This window comes from Scyliorhinus torazame, chromosome 3, assembly GCF_047496885.1.
Source record: "Scyliorhinus torazame isolate Kashiwa2021f chromosome 3, sScyTor2.1, whole genome shotgun sequence".
In the NCBI taxonomy this organism is placed as follows: domain Eukaryota; kingdom Metazoa; phylum Chordata; class Chondrichthyes; order Carcharhiniformes; family Scyliorhinidae; genus Scyliorhinus; species Scyliorhinus torazame.
In genome coordinates, this window is record NC_092709.1 from 65245644 (window position 1) to 65264490 (window position 18847).

Consider the following 18847-nt stretch of genomic DNA (forward strand, 5'->3'; position numbering starts at 1 on the left):
TAAGGACAGACAAGAGAAGTTAATAAAATGCTTTACTTGTCAACAATAGCTATATCCCAAGTATAAAACATCTATTTCCTTTTCTTTATTTCACTCAGCTTTTCACCTGATGAATGGTATGAAGTTGACACTGCTAGGAAATATCAATGTAAGGATGGAGTTTTATTGTGGTCAGCAGCAATCTCCTTGGCCTCGCTGTTGGCCAGAAAACCTGGGCCATTAAAACATATTATACATATGCAAAACCCTTCTTTAGGTAAAGTAAGTGAAGACTTTTAATTAATTCCCATGGCAATTTATATAGCCTGCTTGACTGATCATATGATTAAGCCCAAATTATTGCCACCATCCAGCCAATAAAGCAACAAATAAAGTAAGAAAAATGAGGTAGTTCCAAAAAGCTAACTCATGTACTATTTTGAAGAAGAGCAAGGGTGCTGTCCATGACATCCTGGCAATATTTATCTTTCATCGATATCACAAAAACAAATTCACTAGTTATTATCATAGTGCTAATTGTAGGGGCTGTGTGCGTGCAAATTGGTGGCTGCATTTCCTACATTATATTAAAGTGAAATTTTCAAGAAGTGCTTCATTGGCTGTAAAGCACCTTAAGACATCTGCAAGATTGTGAAAAACGCAATAAAATTTTAGTCTTTCTCTGATGCAGTGATAAAAGGACAAATCATTGTGCTTCTGAAACTAGTCTTGTGAATATAGTTTGGCTGCTTATCCAATAATCACACTAATTAAGAGTTGGCAGAAGCACGAAGAAAATAAACTACTTTAATACAGAACTCTAATTAAGAGGAAAATGAAGTCACCAAGTAATTAGTAGGTTACTCTCCTGTGAGCATATTCACAAATTCCCTGATGATACATTGGATCATAAAAAATGGATCATAAATAATTTTTAAGTACCAGAAGTGTGGGTCAGCAGTTTTGCACAATTTGCTACAGTTTACTCAGGGTGGCATTGTTCTTGTTCACTTCCCTGATCCCATCTAGTTTGGTTACAGTCACAAGTAAGCTCTTTGTCAGCATGTGAACCCACGCTTCCATTTCTTTGTCACCTTCTTCCGTGATGGATAGGTATGCACGTGACAGTGTCTGCAATGTGCATTTCTTTGCCTGGTTTGTATTTAACTCCGACCTGGTATCTCTGCAGGCAAATTAATAATCTTTGAATTCTTGGTGGTGCACAGTTCAGGGGCTTTTTAAGTATAGCTTCCAAAGGCTTATGATCCGACTCGACCTTTGCCATAGACAACTGGTGTAACGTTCGATGCCAAACATAATTGATCGCATTTCTTTCTCTATTTGGGCATAATACTGCTTTGTTTCAGTCACTGCCGTTGAAGCATACGTTACGGGAGCTTCAGTTTGCAAGAGGAAGCTTCCAGGCCAGTATTTGAAACACCCACTGATACCTTGGACTAGCTGACTGACATTGTAATACTTTAACACTGGTGTCTGAGTCAGTGTTCTCTTTAGATTGGTCAAAGCTTCTTGGTGACTTTATTCCCAGTACTATTTCATATCATTTTGTAGAAGTTCTTGGAAAGGTGATGTCAGGTCTGACATGTGTGAAATGAATTTGTCAAGATAGGTCACCATGCCCGACAACCACTCCAAGCCTTTTGTACATTCTGCGGTTGGCATGTTCATGGCTGCTTCAATTTCACTCTGGTTCGGCTTCAGTCCGTCACTTGTCAGCACATGTCCCAAGTATTTGATTTCATGAAAACCTAATTTGCACTTTTCCTTCTTCAGCTTTAAGTTCCATTTTGTTGCTTGTGCCAGGTCCTACCCGAGTCTGTGGTCGTGATCGTCTTGTGTGGCTCCCCAGACCAGCACATCTAGGTTTCCACACCCTCTCACTCTTCAAACATCTGCTTTACTGTTCTGTGGGACTCCTTAGGAACTGAACTAATACGAAAAGCTAAGCATAAAAGTTTGTTGAGGGAGGCAAAGGTGGATGGAAGAGACCCCTACCTGGCCCCGCTGGATTTCAGGAATACGCCACCAGAGGGCACTGGTTAGAGTGTACCATATTATATTGAATACTGGAGTACACTACCACAATCACTCTAATATCATGACAGTCAGTAGTGATATAATCAAGCCATACTTGACAATGGATACTAAAGCCCCCCCCCCCCCCCCCCCCCCCAACCAGAATGCATTTGGTTCTCTTGCTATGCTCAGTGCTTCTTCCAGTGGTTTTCAACTTGGAAGAGAACGAATCCTCAGCTGAGGGAGGACAGTAGGTAGGATAGTAGGTAGTACTAAGAAGATTTCCTTGCCCACGTTTTACATGATGTTATGAGATTTCATGAGGTATGGAATCAATGTTGAGGACTCCCAGGGCCACTCACTCCTGAATGCATATCATTGCGCCATCATCACCTCTTGTCGATCTTCCTACCAAAGGTAAAGGTCACACTCAAAGATGAGGGTGGTGACTCATAGTGCGGAAAATATCGTACAGTCACAAGGATGGCGGGATGGCTGGGCCAGAAAGCAGATAATAGGGTGAAATTGATTTAATCTATAGGTACAGGAGCAATTTTAACAATTGGTTAAGACAACAATAAATAACGAGGCATGGTAGACTTGCTCCCCAAAAGTAAGACTCTTAGAGAGTGAAGGAACAGAGATTTACGGGTGCTCCAGATCTTCAAAGGTGAAAGGAACAAGATAATGAAGAGGTGAATTTGAGCTTTCTGCAGAATTTGTTGATAATCTAACATTGAAATTGCACAGGAGATTGATTAGGCTTACATATGTAATACCATGTCCAGCCCCTTATCGATTATATATTAGAGCCAAAGAAAGGAGAGGATTATTTCAATAGGAGGAAAGAGGAAGTTAGAAGACTTTTTTGCCACATTGTGGCTTATTAGAATGTGGAATCATTTACCAAAAGTAATGATTATGGGTAAGTCAATAAGGTCATTTGAAAGTAAACTGAATAATTTTTGAAAAGCATACTACAATAATATGGGGGAGTGGGCAGGGAAATTGGTAGATAGCTGCGCTGAAAAAACTGGCATGATTTGCTAAATGGTTTCTTTCTGAAGAAAACAATTCAATGATTCTGTTAACTCCATGACATACTTCTGAAGGATAAATATTTGGTAGTAATTCCATTGGACTGTCTCAACACTTTCAATACCCTATTCACCAGAAAGAACTTAAATAATTTATGAACTGTTGATTAGCAGTCTTACTAAACATGTCTTGAGTATTTTACTGTTGTCATTATGTAGACTTGCCTTATTCTCAATCACACTACTTACAAAACCATTTTGAAAAGTCATTAAAAAAGACTGGAAAAAAATCTCTACTTACTTGTAAGGTTTTTGTGGAAGGATGCTAATTCGTGTCTTGTCTAGTATTTTCTTCAGTTTGTTCCGTCCTGTCACTGTGTTTGCCTTAGCCTTCTTGCTTGCTTTCTCCAATCCAATTACCTGTTCAACATCAACAGCAAGATCAGGGATGGAGTAACGGCTGCCTTTCTTATCACCGATTTTGGGTAAATGTGGAGCACCATTTCTCTTCTCTTCTGCGAGTCTAGACAGAAGTTCTTTAAATACTGTGGGAGAGTTATACAATTGAATTAGCCAAATTCTGATCACTAATCATTTCTTTTACTTAATAAGCAAAGAGAACAAAACACTTCAGGGAGAACAAACTGTATAATGCTGCACCCAGAATACCAGCAGTTCCCACACTGAGTCATAACCCCAATTGGGGTTGCAGAAATAGTGAATGGGGTGATGAGCTCTCCGTTCTTTGAGACAGTGACCCCGCACCAGCACTGGGTCCTGTCCTCAGATGGAATTATACAAATGCTGTCCAAACTTCTTCTATGACAGTATCCTTGATGATAGCCCATCTCCCTACATGTAAAGTAGGCAAATATGCAGAAGAATCTGAACTAATTATCGTAACTTCTAGAACAGGACTATTGCACAGCACTGAAGCAATTTGGAATTTCATCCATTAATGAACTAATTGTCAACTTGCCGTCTGGTTGATGAGCTAAACTTGTATTCAACGTTTTATTGAGCAAAGTCCACTGCTCAAAAGGACTTTGGAGGGGTGGCACGGTGGCGCAGTGGTTAGCTCTGCTGTCTCATGGCGCTGAGGACCCGGGTTTGATCCTGGCCCCAGGTCACTGTTCGTGTGGAGTTTGTACATTTTCCCCGTGTTTGTGTGGGTCTCACCTCCACAACACAAAGATGTGCAGGCTAGGTGCATTGGACATGCTAAATTGCCCCTTAATTGAAACAAAATGATGATTGGATACTTTAAATTTATATTAAAGAAAAGAAAAATAATAGGACCTTGGCATTCATGACCAAGATGTTCGTAGTTTCACACATGTGCCTGAACTTGTAACTGGCAAATTCTCCATAACTGTCAGTCAGAAATGTCAATGCTGTCCCAAGTGTCATGGGAGTGTCCCTTTAAGAAATGTGTTTGTCTTATCACATGGCTTCAGTGATGTTATTGCATGGGTGGAGCTGGGCTGTGGCTCTGTGAGATTTTACTTTCGCTATGAGTTTGGACTAGTTTTGAACTGCACAGGTTGAAAGGAATGTCTCTCTCTGTTTATTTTAAAAGCTATTTCCAGACTGCTTGGTAACTTAAAGGAGATAATTGCTTCCTGGAAGGAATTCAAACCTGCTGTTTGGAAAGGTGAACAAAGTATCACTAACAAGTCCTATAGTAGTAAGAATGACGTATGCTGGGCCACAGCTTTGAAAAGGGTTTTCTGGTTTTACTTGGATTTTGTTATTGAATTGTAGCCAACTAAATTGGCCGACACCCGATTTAAAATGGCAAACGGCAAAGGCTGATGGGAAAGTCAGCCAACAAGACAGAAACCGGCAGGTGCAGGTTTGCTGTGTATTAAAACTCTGCAAAAGGCCAGACAACATCGATACCAGCGACCATCACCATAACAATGTCGCAGCCATCTGCACACTGATGAGCAATCCCCGGGAACAAGAAGTAACATTTTGGACACACAAAGCATAGCCAGACTCCTCGGCGCCAGCAGGAGCCAACACAAAGGAGGTGAACGAGCACCTCAAGACCGCCCATCGATCAGGGAACCGCTCCAGTATTGGAGAAATCGAACCAATTGATTGGGACAAAGTCCAATCACTTGGGACCAGATACAGGGTCCGCCCCAAAAGGCGGGAAGCCCCTGGGGACTATAAGAGTTAAGCCCCAAGTTCAAATCGCTCTCTTCACATCTCCGTCCTGCCCGGGTCACCCAGCAACACAAACCAACATTGACCGTGACCAAGTGACCACCGAACGAATTAAGTCTTAATTCAACGCTCGCTACGAGATAGGCGCTCCTAGCTATCAATCCGTACCAACTTCGAATCCCGCAGACTCAGAACCCGAACGAAAGGCCTTTTGTTCCCCTGACCTGGTGGGCCAATCTGAAGTTACGTATAGGCCTGTTAGTTGTAGAAGTAGCTTAGACGTAGAATTTGTGCATGAGTACCGATTACTGTGTATAATAAATGTGCTTTGATTTGAATTTTACTAATCGGTGTATTGGGTTATTGATCATTACTTGGACTTGAACCTCGTGGCGGTATCATAAAGATACCTGGCGACTCGAGAGCAAAGGTAATAAAACAGAGCAATTGAACCAAGGAGAAAGTTAGCAACAGAATTGGAACAGTTAAGGGGGAATTCATTAAGGGTTATCATAGATTACTGTAGCTATGTGGGGTATTTATGTTTTTAGTTGATAAAAATTCTTACTTTGTGTGTTTATACAAATGTTAACTAAATTTGTAGAATAAAGTCTGATTAAAAGAGCCTAAGAACTCTTTGAAGAACTCCAGAAAGGCAGGCCCTTGTGCTCATCCTATCCAAATTCAATAAACAGTTGTAGGTCAGGTGAACTCCATGATATACTTTGGAGTTTTCTAAACCCTGCCCCATAACACAGGTTTGGGTCCTATCCTATGCTCCACAACTGTCTATAATAACTCTTTATGTATTATTGCGCAAAGACTAAATCTGGCCACGAGGTAATCAAAATATTTTTGTCCTAAACTTTTTGATCCATATCAACTAAATCACATGCCAATGGAAGGTATACAATCAGGGCCAGGGATATATATCATGGACTTAGAACAGAATCATTGATTTTTCCTCGTTCTGGGCCCCTTATCCCCACTCCTTCTTGTTTATTCCCTTTTTTCCCTTTCCTTTTGACCGTTACATGGATGATTTATGGACAGGTATCTTTAAGGCAGTTGTATCTTAATTCAAGCAGAAGAAAGCAGTGGCCGCCTTTAATTCAAACAGCAGATTCCAGAGGGCTGTGCTGTTTTAGACTGATGATTGCAAACTGGCCATGTCAGTGATGACTTGGTTTGATTGATTTGGCTGATTGAAGGGGCCCAAAAGGCTGTATGCTACCCAGTAAAAGGTGGTGAATGGATATTATCCAACTGGAATGATTTCAGACTCATGAGGTTCTACTTTGGTTTCGATTTTGATTCTGCAGCCTGGATGAAGGGATCGACCTAACTCTCCAAAAAGATCCAATTAATTCTTTATAGAAGGCTAGTGAGGGCCAGCTCTCTCTTCAGCAAGTCTCGGTGTCATTCACTTGAGACTACAAAGGCCTGAAGTCAAACCACGAGTCAAAAGCAAGGTTTGATGTGAAATAAAGTGTCTCTTCAGAAAGATATGAGCCTGAAGGCGAACCTTGAGATGAAGGCACAGTTTGATAAAGAAATAAAGTGTCTCTCCAGAAAGCCTGCTTTAAGTACTTATTTTCTAACCTGCGGGGATCCTGATTGAATGGCTCTGCAAGGAAGACCATTACCAACTGTAAACCAGAGACTCTGATCAACCTGCGTGCTCGGAGGAAAATGTGCTAAAGAATCGCTATTTGAAACAAAGGCTCTTATCTTTTGATTGTCATCATTATTTTTACCCCTTTCCACCCCTCTGTATTTTGTATGTGTTGTGTGGGTAGAGGGTTCGACAGTTAAAGGGGGTAGTAGGTATTCTACCTACTTGTATTTACTGCATATTTATTGATAGTTCTTGGTATAAATAAACATTAATTGTGTTTCAACCTACAAACCTGGTAACTGTAATTATTGGGCAGCCAAGGGCCAAAGACTTCGGGAATTTTCAGAATCCCTATAGTGCACGAGGATGCCATTCGGCCCATCGAGTCTGCACTGATCCTTTGAATGAGTATTCTACCCATGACCACTCCCCCCCCCCCCCCAATCCCCATAACCTCATAACCAAACCTACACATTCCTGATCACTAAGGGGCAATTTATCTTCGCAAATCCACCTAATATGCTGTGGGAGGAAACCGGAGCAACCAGAGGAAACCCACGCAGTCACTGGGAGAACGTACGGACTCTACACAGACAGTGACCCAAGGTCGGAATTAAACTCGGGTCCCTAGTGCTGTGAGGCAGCAGTGCTAACCACTGTGCCACAATTCTTATAACAATTCTTGATTAATTCAGTGGTGTTGTAACTCAGGGGCACGTGGAGCTGAAATTGACCGTGTACTTGTCCAGGATGGCATAACAAAGGGTTGTAATTTGATTATGTCATCAGTAACTTCACAGGGTAGAAAGACCAAACGACTGCTGAGCAATGACTGGAATGATTGAACAATATCAGATTGATTGGTTCTGTTTCTGATTTTTTTTAAAGTAGGTATACAGTTCAGTCTGGACAACGTTTGCAACACTGAGCCTGGGCCCCCTAGCCACCGGGCCCCAGTGTTAAACAGTACAGACATGTGTCATCGTCATTGGCTATCCTTCATTTTAAGGATGACATCTTCTCAGGGCCGTGACTTTTTGCCATGTGTCTTTATCTGACTGAACTGGCCAATGCTTGACCCCCAAAGATCTTTGGGCACGTGGCGAGAGTGAAATAGTGGAATCCAAAGTGCAGGATTTGCTTCCTTTTCTTTCCTTCTCTACATCATCACTAAGGTATTCGGACTCAAGTCACAATGCAGCGTAATGGACAGGTTTTTGTTATTTTGAATGATTGGTTGCAACCTACTCCCAATAATTAATGTTGATGTTGCTGCACTTCAAGGAGAGCATGTGAATGTCTTTGAAGCATTTGTGTTGTCCTCTTCTGGAATGCTGTGAGTTTGAGACCTGAGAAAACAGAACCTGATGGGGAGATGCTTTTCAGTCATCTGAACAGCGTCAAGTACATCAGAGTTGATTTTATTGGGGTTTTGACTGAATGTTCGAGGACCTGGCTTCAAGAAGGACATTAGCATTTATTCAACTGTGCATCCGTTGAATCCGGAGGATTTCCCTCGCGCTACTGTATGTCCATAGCAGGGAAAATGTTGACATGCATTCTTCTGAATTGCCTGCATCCTGTGGCTGAGGAAAACGTCCCAGAGACACAGGGTGTTTTTAGGCATCCCACAGGATCGAACTTCTGACAGCAGCCAGGATGTTGTGGCCTGTTGTGGCGGGACCCGCCATAGGATATTCAACAAAGTTCATTGATTGTCGGTGGTGTGATGTTGTACGAATTAAGTAATGGCATGATGGGAAAACTGGTCAACTATTCGGTACAATGTAAGAAAAGCTGACCTAGCCATTTCAATGTACCAGACCCCTGTAAGACCGATAAGGCCGACTCCACATAACCTAAAGCATGAATAAGATCAGAGAAGGTCAAGCTATTCCAAAATGCCTGACCTCTGTAATTTCTGATAAGGCTAACTCGTCATAACCCAGGGCGGTATGAATAAGACAAGATAAGGAATGGATGAGTCTCCTCTGACCTTTTAATGTTCTATCAAAGGACAATATAATGGTATGAGGGATGCGACAAAGAGTCCTAGAAGATCAACAGGTCATGCCTGTTTCATGACATTGCTTACGTTTCTACTTCCGATCGAATTCCTGATTAAGCTGTAGTCACGCAATCTTGATAATGATAATGTATAAATACTGAACTGATTTTCTGTAAAAGCGCGGACTTGAGAAGGAATCAGCAGTGGTATAACTGCTCTCCGACCTCAAGTTTCAGCCAAAACTGCATGCGGTCTTTTCGTAAATAAAGCCTTGTTATTTTACCATAACAATCTATTGTTGAGTCTTCCTACCACAGTCAAAGAAGCAGGAAAATATTGACTTCTACAGTGGGACTGGACGATCCCGGCTCTAGCTAGGTGTGGAAAAACCCATCCTCGTACTTTGTTGCCAGACAAATCGAAGAAAAAAACGTCAATTGCATTTATCAACTTGACCAATGCATTTGACTCAGTAAATCATGAGGTTCTATGGATTGTGCTCCAAAGATTGGGGTGCACTGGAAATTCCATCACAATTCTACAATCGCCTCATGATGACTGCAACTGTCCTGACTGTGAGATCCGAAACAGATGCCTTCAAAATCCAAACCTGTGACAAGCAAAGGTATGGAATAACCTCCATACGACTTACAATATACTTGACAGTGGCTTTTCACCTTATAAAAGATCAGCTGCCCCCTGGTGTGAGTATTAAATACCATCTAGGTGGAAAACTCTAACCTCAGTGGCCTCCATGCCAAGGCGAAACTGACCAGCACAGGCATACATAATCAAGTTTTCAAATGACCGTGGCACTGTTGCCCATGCTGCGACAGATTTGGAAGACACTCTTATGCTCCTCAATTCTGCAGACAAGCATGTACCCTCTAAATCAACAACCAACTTTAAGTCTGACTATAGGGGTGATAGTGGTGAATCCTCAGTTGATGCCCATCCCACCTGCACTCAGTTAATCATAATTAATATACAATTAACAGAGTGTAGTTCACTACCACCTTTCCTTCTTAAGGGCAATTAGGGATGGACAATATATGCTGATCTGACTAGCGACATCTAATTCCCTTTCATGGATCAAAAGAAGTTAACTAAAAAGATGTCAATGATGGGTGACTTTGTGGTTATACTTGCTGGAAAAGGAATCAAGATGGTCTAAATGCAATGTGCAGTCTCCTTACAGCCAATAGTAACAACTCAGGGAAAGACCCCAAGTTGCTGAACAGTCCTGAGGCTATTTCTCATCAATGAATCTTAAACACAGCAATTGCAGTGTGACTGTGTGGAGGCTTTTTAGATGCACCACACATTATTTTTAAAAAAACTTAGGGTTGAAAGTACAACTCATTTATAAAGAGTTGCTAAATATTGAAATTATTTAATAGCCAAACACAGGCCAAATCTCAGGTAAGAAATATTGGACATAAAATCTCACTTGGGCCACTTTATAGAGTAATAATTAAAGAAGCAAGGGTGCAAGTTATCCATTCAGCCACAGGCATTGTACATCTAAGAAAGACCAAGAAAAAGAGGCAGAAAATAAATATTTTTTTTATTCACAATATCTGCAGTAGCCCAGAATGTTACTTCATACCACTGCAGAATTATTTCAGTCACCCATGTATCTTTGCTGGTCTTACACACTGCAGCTACTGTGAAAAAACATATTTAAAACAAATGGATCATGCAAATTGCATCTCTGAAATTGTCACTCCATATAAAACCTACCAAACAAGTTTGTTTTCACAGTGATAGACAAATGAGTATTGTTCCTAAGAATTTCCAAAGCTTTAGGCAGCTGAATATTCTCGAAATTTTGCCCATTAACTTCCATTATCTGAAAAAACAAGATCGCCTTTATTTTTCATTTGCATCAAATGGTAATTAAATGTCGAAACAATGTCATGCAAGTTAAACTACTATTCCTGCCTTCTATTTTCTCTTTGGAACTGTTATTTGTCAACAAGAAAATCCCAAAAGCCAATGTAATTCTAAAACAAGGTCATAGCTAATTATTCAAATGATTAAAAACATCACAAGTAAAGCTTACCGTAACTTTTACATTATGGGAACACAATTCTCCTAATCGACTATTGAAAATGTAAGTTTGAAGGTGGTGAGATAATATCAGATGGCTGGCTATGTGACATATTCTCTTTTTAATGCTTTTCTTGTTTTTAAAAATATGCCTAAATTAATACGTCTTCAGCTTTGTGACTCTTAGTCATCTGAGGAAATGTGATTTATAATGTCACTTTGTGATTGCAATATTAGTACTTCTCGAAATGGAAGGTAAAATCAAGGTACCAGCTTTCATTTCAAAAGTGTAGGGACATGGGCCAACTTTATCTTGTGGTCCAGATTAGTTCTAAATGATTAAGGATTGGTACTAATCTTGCCAGACTGGGCTTGTGCAAATGGCACTCAACTCATTAACAGTCTTTGCCAATACTTAACTGACAAGGAATTAAGAAACAACAGGGGAAATTGAAGGGAAAGGAATCTGCAGGCAAATGACAAAGCAGCCAGCACACATGCACTGTTTAATGGCCGCTAATTGGAGAAGGCACTGCACAAGATGATTGGAAGGAAGTGTTCTCGACTGTGCTACTCCACAGGACCATACCTTATTGTCCATATTGCAGTATGACTTAAAGACAGAACAGCTGAGTTGATACCTGCACCTGACAAACACTAATGGTTGTGCCAATCTTTTGCTGCATCTTGGAGGATGTAGCTACACATTTGGGTGAACACAGATCACTGCTTGCTCAGCCTGTCCTGCTTTGCATCACTTCACTCGTTTTCCTCCAATAAAAATTGGAAATGGCACAAAGATCCATGACAAGTTAAGTGCCGGAAAGGCAAACAAAACAGGCCAGAAATGGTCTTAAAAGCTGCGACTGAATTATCTTATTTGTTCGTTCATACCTATTTTCCTACGCAACTCAGTTTCTGAGGAATGTGGTCATTTGAAATGAAATGAAATGAAATGAAAATTGCTTATTGTCACAAGTCGGCTTCAGATGAAGTTACTGCGAAAAGCCCCTAGTCGCCACATTCCAGCACCTGTTCGGGGAGGCTGGTACGGGAATTGAACCCGCGCTGCTGGCCTGCCTTGGTCTGCTTTAAAAGCCAGCTATTTAGCCCTGTGCTAAACCAGCCCCTTTGTTTATATGGGCATGGTTTGGAACTGGCATGGAACCAGCGCGAAGCCCAAACAAAGACAGAAGAGGCATTTTTCTATCATCTAATCCCTGGATATGTACAATATGTGCAAAAGGAGCAGCTACCCGGCAAAACAGGTCTCTGGCCCTTTGTGCCATAACATTGAATTGGTGCATTGCCAAGCTGACAAGACAAAAATCGATCTTCACTTGAGATAGTAAATGCCTTCATTTCCTTTTCAATGTCTGCAAACAAATAGTCCTCAAATTTGCTGCGGGGGAGGGGGGTAGCTGGATTCCTGTGGATGTGTCGGAGTTGGGGGATGAGTCCAGTGACACTTTTGGAACTATTCAAAGTTTGAGATTTAGATCGCATTTTTGGATGGTTCCCATTGCAAGGTAATTGCCCATGGGAAGTTTGCAGTTACCAGGCAATTGCCATGCAATCCTTCCTTGGGGACCTCTGGTAGATGGGGGTTTCCATGCTGTAAACTTCTATGATTCTATCTTTGATGTTAAATGGGCACAATGGAATCCAACAGTAAAATATTCTTGGGTACTGATGGACTATTACAGATTTCTTATAGTCTGATCCATTATTTGAATCGTTAACTCTTTGATTGGTAATTCTGCTTTATCAGTGGCATGTTCAATTTTGCATTTGAAAAGGATAACGTGCAATGCAACAAGATCTGAGAAACTCTTCAACAGCAGAAATGACGTGTGAAAATTTGTCACTTACGTACTATGCAGACATATGTTTTGATGGCATTTCACTTAATTACATAAAAATGAAAGAGAAAGAAAAACAAACCTGATCACCACGTTTCAACCCAGTTTCAGTAGCTTTACTACCAGGTTCTACGCTGTCAATGAAAATCCCGAAACCTTTCTCAGTGCCTCCCAAAAGGATAAATGGCAAAGGGGCTTCTCGTGATGGCTTCATTAAAGTTATCAGCCGCCTCTTGGCCTTAGCTGCGCAAGCGATGTTCAACAGTCTAAGGTGACCACCCATTTTCTACACAACATAAATAAATATAAATTAAAAAATTAAATCCACCTTTAATTGTTTTTAAAAGTTTACGGGTTTTAAAAATAATCAATTTATTTACTTTAAATGAGATTAACTCACTTCTCGTTCCAAATTGTTTTCAAAATCTTCTAGGAAGGTGGTCATTGTAGGATTTCCTTCAAAATCATTGAAGTGATTGTTTACCCACAGTAATACCACCCGTGTAACCTGGAAAATGATCAGAGAAGATTATTTTTCACCATTAACACATTGCACGTAATATGTCATTAAGCCACGAAAGCAATCAAAAACAGCATACATCAAACTTTATTCTTTTTTGCTTATTTTAAAATGGACTTTTGCTGAACCAAAGTTGGCTGCTACAGTTCACATGACTCAAGATTGGCCATCTGTTTCAGAAATCTCCAACAGTAGTTACAAGTACAAAAAGGTTCCACTCTGATCCTTGTGGAATCTCACACACCATTGTAAAAACACATTATAATCACAAAACCAGGGGATTCGCAGACATCGAATTTCATTATTCCTCCTGGAACTATCAAGATCCATTTCAAAAAGGAATCTTCGAAAGGAAATGAATGTCATTTGAATCTTGATAAGCTTACCTCTCCAGCAGTCACTGAGCCTATGAAGACAAGGTATCCGAAACAAGGTCTTCAATATGGATGAAGAGAAGCTAATGACTGGGACAAAAGCCATAGAAAAGCTACGTCCAGACATCAGATTAAACATCTCTTTAGGGCGTAGGGCGGCACGGTGGCAGTGGTTAGCACTGCTGCCTACAGCGCTGAGGAACCAGGTTTGATCCCGGTCCCGGGTCATTGTCTGTGTGGAGTTTGCACATTCTCCCTGTGTCTGCGTAGGTTTCACCCCCACATGCCAAACATGTGCAGGGTAGGTGGATTGGCCATGCTAAATTGCCCCATAATTGGAAAAAAATAATTGGTTACTCTAAATTTATTTGTTTTAAAATAAGGAAAGAAAAAAAAAATGAAATCATTGTGGAGGAAGGTCACTTGACTTGAGTGACCATTCTGAAATCTCTTTATATAGTTAAGAGCTCAGAAGCAGGCCAGTTTGCTGATTTACCTCCAACTTGTAAAGAATAGGGAGGGTTTAAACTAGTGTGGAAGGGGGCTGGGAACCGGAACAGCAGACCAGTAAGTGTAGAAACTGGGGGGGAAAATGAGACTGAGATAAACATAGCGCATAGTAAGAGCAGGCAGAGGGAAGCCGCAGGGCTCAGCGGGGCTGTAGTCTGGAGTCTGTTTGCTTCAATGCAAGAATTATAGCAGGTAAAACTGATGAACTGAGAGCCTGGATTACAGCATGGAACTAAGATGTAATTGCAATTAGAGACGGTTAAAGGAGAGACAGGACTGGCAGCTTAACATTCCGGGGTATTGTTGTGTTAAATGGAGCAGAAAGGAAATCAAAAGAGGCGGGGGAGTTGCATTGCTGATTAGGGAGCAGATCACAGCTGTGTTGAGGGAGGACACACTGGAGGGATCATGTAGTGAGACATATGGGTGGAGTTCAGGAATAAGAAGGGTGAAATCACAATGTCGGGAGCGTACTATAGACCTCCCAACAGCCCACAGGAGACAGAGGAGCAATTGTGTAGTCAGATACTGAAATGGTGTGAAAAATGCTGGGTAGTTGTGATGGGCGATTTTAACTGCCCCAGTCTTGACTGGGAATCCCTTACAGCCAGGGGCTCGGATGGAGAGCAATTTGTTAGGTGTGTCCAGGAGGGCGTTTTGATACAATATGTTGACAATCCAACCAGGGAGGCGCCATACTGGACTTGGTATTGGGGAATGAGCCAGGCCAGGTGATTGATGTTTTTGTGGGGGTGCGTTTTAGGCTTAGCGACCATAATTTCAGAAGATTTGGAGTAGCCATGGATAAGGACAAGTGGCCCACGGGTGAGAGTGCTTAATTGGGCGAGGGCCAATTACATCCAAATTAGACAGGAACTGGGGACTATGGATTGGGAGCGGCTATTTGATGGCAAATTCACATCTGACATGTGAGAGGCTTTTAAAGGCCAGTTGATTGAAGTGCAGGACATTCATGTCCCTGCAAAAATTAAAGATAGACATGGCAGGATTCTGGAGCCAAGGATGACAAGGGAAATTGTAAGCTTAGTCAAAGGGAAGCATACGACAGGTGTCGGCATCTAAAAACAGACAAAGCCCTTGAGGAGTACAGTGAAAGTAGGAAGGAACTTAAATGTGGAATTAGGAGGGCTAAAAGGGGCCATGTTTGTCTTTAGCAAACATGGTCAAGGAGAATCCCAAGGATTTTTATGCATATATTAGGAGCAAGAGGGTAGCAAGACGAACAGTAGGCCCACTTAAAGACAATGGAAGGAAGTTATGTGTGAAACCACAGGAAGTGGGTGAAATCCTTAATGAGTACATTGTATCTGTATTCACCAGGGAGAAGGACATGACGGATATTGAGGTCAGGCATAGGCATGTGAACTCTCTTGAGAACGTCATTGTATCAAAGGAGGAAGTGTTGATTATCCTAAATTGCATTAAGGTAGACAAGTCCCCAGGGCCGGATGAGATCTATCCCAGGTTACTGCGGGAGGCAAGGGGAGAAATAGGTGGGGCCTTAACAAATATCTTCACATCCTCTTTGACCACAGGCGAGTTTCCAGAGGACTGGAGAATAGCCAATGTTATTCCCTTCTTTAAGAAAGGAAGCAGGGTCAATCTAGCAAGTTATAGGCCAGTGAGCCTGACAACAGTGGTGGGGAAGCTTTTGGAAAAGATACTGAGGGACAGGATGTATGCACATTTGGAGGAAAATGGACTAGTTAGTGATAGGCAGCATGGTTTTGTAAGGGGAAGGTCATGTCTCACCAACTTGATTGAGTTTTTTGAAGAGGTGACAAAGAAAATTGATGAGGGAAGGGTTGTGGATGTAGTTTATATGGACTTTAGTAAGGCGTTTGACAAGGTCCCACATGGCAGACTGGTACAAAAACTAAAATCACATGGGATTCAGGGTGGGCTAGCTAGGTGGATACAGAATTGGATTGGTTATCGAAGACAGAGAGTAGCGGTGGCAGGGTGTTTTTCTGAATGGAGATAGAACATACAGTTCAGAAGGAGGCCATTTGACCGATCGTGTCTGCACCGACCCACTTAAGCCCTCACTTCCACCCTATCCCCATAATCCAATAACCCCTCCTAACCTTTTGGACACTAAGGGCAATTTAGCATTGCCAATTCACCTAACCTGCACGACTTTGGACTGTGGGAGGAAACTGGAGCACCCGGAGGAAACCCACGCAGACACGGGGAGAACATGTAGACTCCGCACAGACAGTGACCCAGTGGGGAATCAAACCTGGAACCCTGGCGCTGTGAAGCCACAGTGCCAGCCATTTGTGCTGCCCTAAGATCTGTAGCTAGTGGTGTTCCGCAGGGATCAGTGCAGGGATCTCTGTGTTTATAGTATATATAAGTGATCTGGGGGAAAATGTGGGTGGTCTGATTAGTAAGTTTGTGAATGACATGAAGATTGGCGGAGTTGCTGATAGTGCCGAGGATTGTCAGAGGATACAACAGGATATAGATAGATTGGAGATTTGGGCACTGAAATAGCATATGGAGTTTAATCTGGACAAATGCGAGGTGATGCATTTTGGAGGATCAAGTCTAGCTATGAATTGGGGAATACCAGGGGCAGCACTGTACCATAGTGATTAGCACAGTTGCTTCATAACTCCAGGGTCCCAGGTTCGATTCCCAGCTTGGGTCACTGTCTGGGCAGTGTCTGCGCGTTCTCCCTGTGTCTGCTTGGGTTTCCTCCGGATGCTCCGGTTTACTCCCACAGTCCAAAGATGTGCAGGTTAGATGAATTGGCCATGCTAAATTGCCCTTAGTGTCCACAAAAGAGTTGGGTGGGGTTACTGGGATAGGTTGGAAGTGTGGGCTTAAGTGAGGTGCTCTTTCCAAGGGCCGATGCAGACCCGATGGGCCCAATGGCCTCCTTCTGCATTGTAAATTCTATGATCATCTATGATCAATTTTACTGTAAATGGCAGAAATCTTAGGAACATAAACATACAAAGGGATCTGCCATGCAGCGCAGTGGTTAGCACTGCTGCCTACAGCACTGAGGACCCTAGTTCGATCTGGCCCAGGGTCACTGTCTGTGTGGAGTTTATACTTCTCCCAGTGTCTGCATGGGCTTCACTCCCACAACCCAAAGATGTGCAGGGTAGGTGGCCATGCTAAATTGCCCCTTAATTGGAAAAAATGATTGGGCATTCTAAATTTATTAAAAAAACAAACAGAGGGATCTGGGCGTGCAAGTCCACAGTTCCCTAAAAGTGGCAACACAGGTGGCCAAGATGATTAAGAAGGCACATTGCATGCTTGCATTCATCAGCCGGGGCATTGAGTACAAGAGTTGGGAAATCATGTTGCAGCTATATAAAACCTTGGTTCGGCCGCCTTTGGAGTATGGCGTGCAATTCTGGTCACCACATTATCAGAAGGACGTGGAAGCTTTGGAGAGAGTGCAAAAAAGGTTCACCAGGATGTTGCCTGGTCTTGAAGGTGTCGGCTATGAGGAAAGGTTGAATAAACTAGGATTGTTTTCATGGCAAAGACGGAAGCTGAGGGGTGACCTGATAAGAGGTCTACAAGATTGTGAAAGGCATAGAAAGGGTGGATAGTCAGGCTTTTTCCCAAGGGCGGAAGGGTCAATTACAAGGGGCACACGTTCAAGGTGAGAGGGGAAAGTTTAAGGGAGATGTGCGGGGCAAATCTTTCACGCAGAGTGGTGGGTGCCTGGAACACGTTGCCAGAGGATGTGATGGAAGAAGGCACATTAGCAATATTTAAGAGGCATCTGGATGGATTACTGAATAGGGAGGAAATAGAGGGATACGGACCATTTAAGGGAGAAAGTTTTTTTAGTTAGGGCATCATGATTGGCACAGGCTTGGGGGGCCAAAGGGCCTCCTCCTGTGCTGTACCTTTCTTTGTTCATGGTTCAACAGCAGCAGGGGTTCCCGTCTGACCAATCGGCCGGCAAAAAACTCAGCTCTTCGAAGCCCATTTATCTGGAAGCCATTGGCCACTGCCTGCCAAGGAGAACATGTCTCTGAATATCAATCTCATCTTGCTGCATTGCCCTCCGCTTAAAAGCAATTTTGCGCTGCTGTCTTCAGTCCGGATATCACCAGAATTGGAACCTCTCAACAAAGAAATCTCCTCTGGATTTTGGCTCTCTGGATTCTGGAAATCAGGTGAACTAATATTCATTTCTGCGTTTTTCTTTTACTATTGATACCCATAGTTGTAAAACCCCCTCTTTTCTATCCGCTTTACTGTGTGTGTGCTTGCAAGGTTTCAATCCTCCCCCACCAAGCTCCTGGGTTGAATTATGTAAATAAACTAACCATCTGAATTATTTACAAAGAGAGTTTGCTGTGAGTTACTTACAAAATTGGACCATACAAACTGAAGGTTTAAGGAAACAGGCTACAGCTTAGTTTTAAAACAGTTAAAAATATCTCTTCTCAGACAGATAGTGAGAAGACAAAGTAGTTCAGTTTGCCTCTCTCTCCTGCCCATAAAACATGTTTGATGCATGTAACATACATTAACTAAACTTAAATCTAGAGAAATAAGAATGTGCAAATGAAGCTTAGGTGCTTTTATTTAAATGACCATTGATTCCCACTCTAGGGGCTGGTTTACCACAGTGCTAAATAGCTGGCTTTTAAAGCAGACCAAGGTAGGCCAG

The 18847-nt window shown here is 42.1% G+C and overlaps 1 protein-coding gene across 10 annotated transcripts in view; it reads right to left on the bottom strand.

Moving 5' to 3' along the window:
• The window catches only part of rapgef2b (Rap guanine nucleotide exchange factor 2b), a 508586-nt gene that overhangs the window by 152683 nt on the left and 337056 nt on the right, over positions 1-18847 (bottom strand). For all 10 annotated transcript variants that reach the window (XM_072495765.1, XM_072495762.1, XM_072495767.1 and 7 more), the window contains 4 exons: positions 13169-13276; positions 12851-13054; positions 10598-10706; positions 3355-3598 (listed from right to left, as the gene is read on the bottom strand). In XM_072495765.1, the coding sequence (XP_072351866.1) occupies positions 3355-3598; positions 10598-10706; positions 12851-13054; positions 13169-13276 (665 nt within the window). The remainder of the gene's footprint in view (positions 1-3354; positions 3599-10597; positions 10707-12850; positions 13055-13168; positions 13277-18847) is intronic.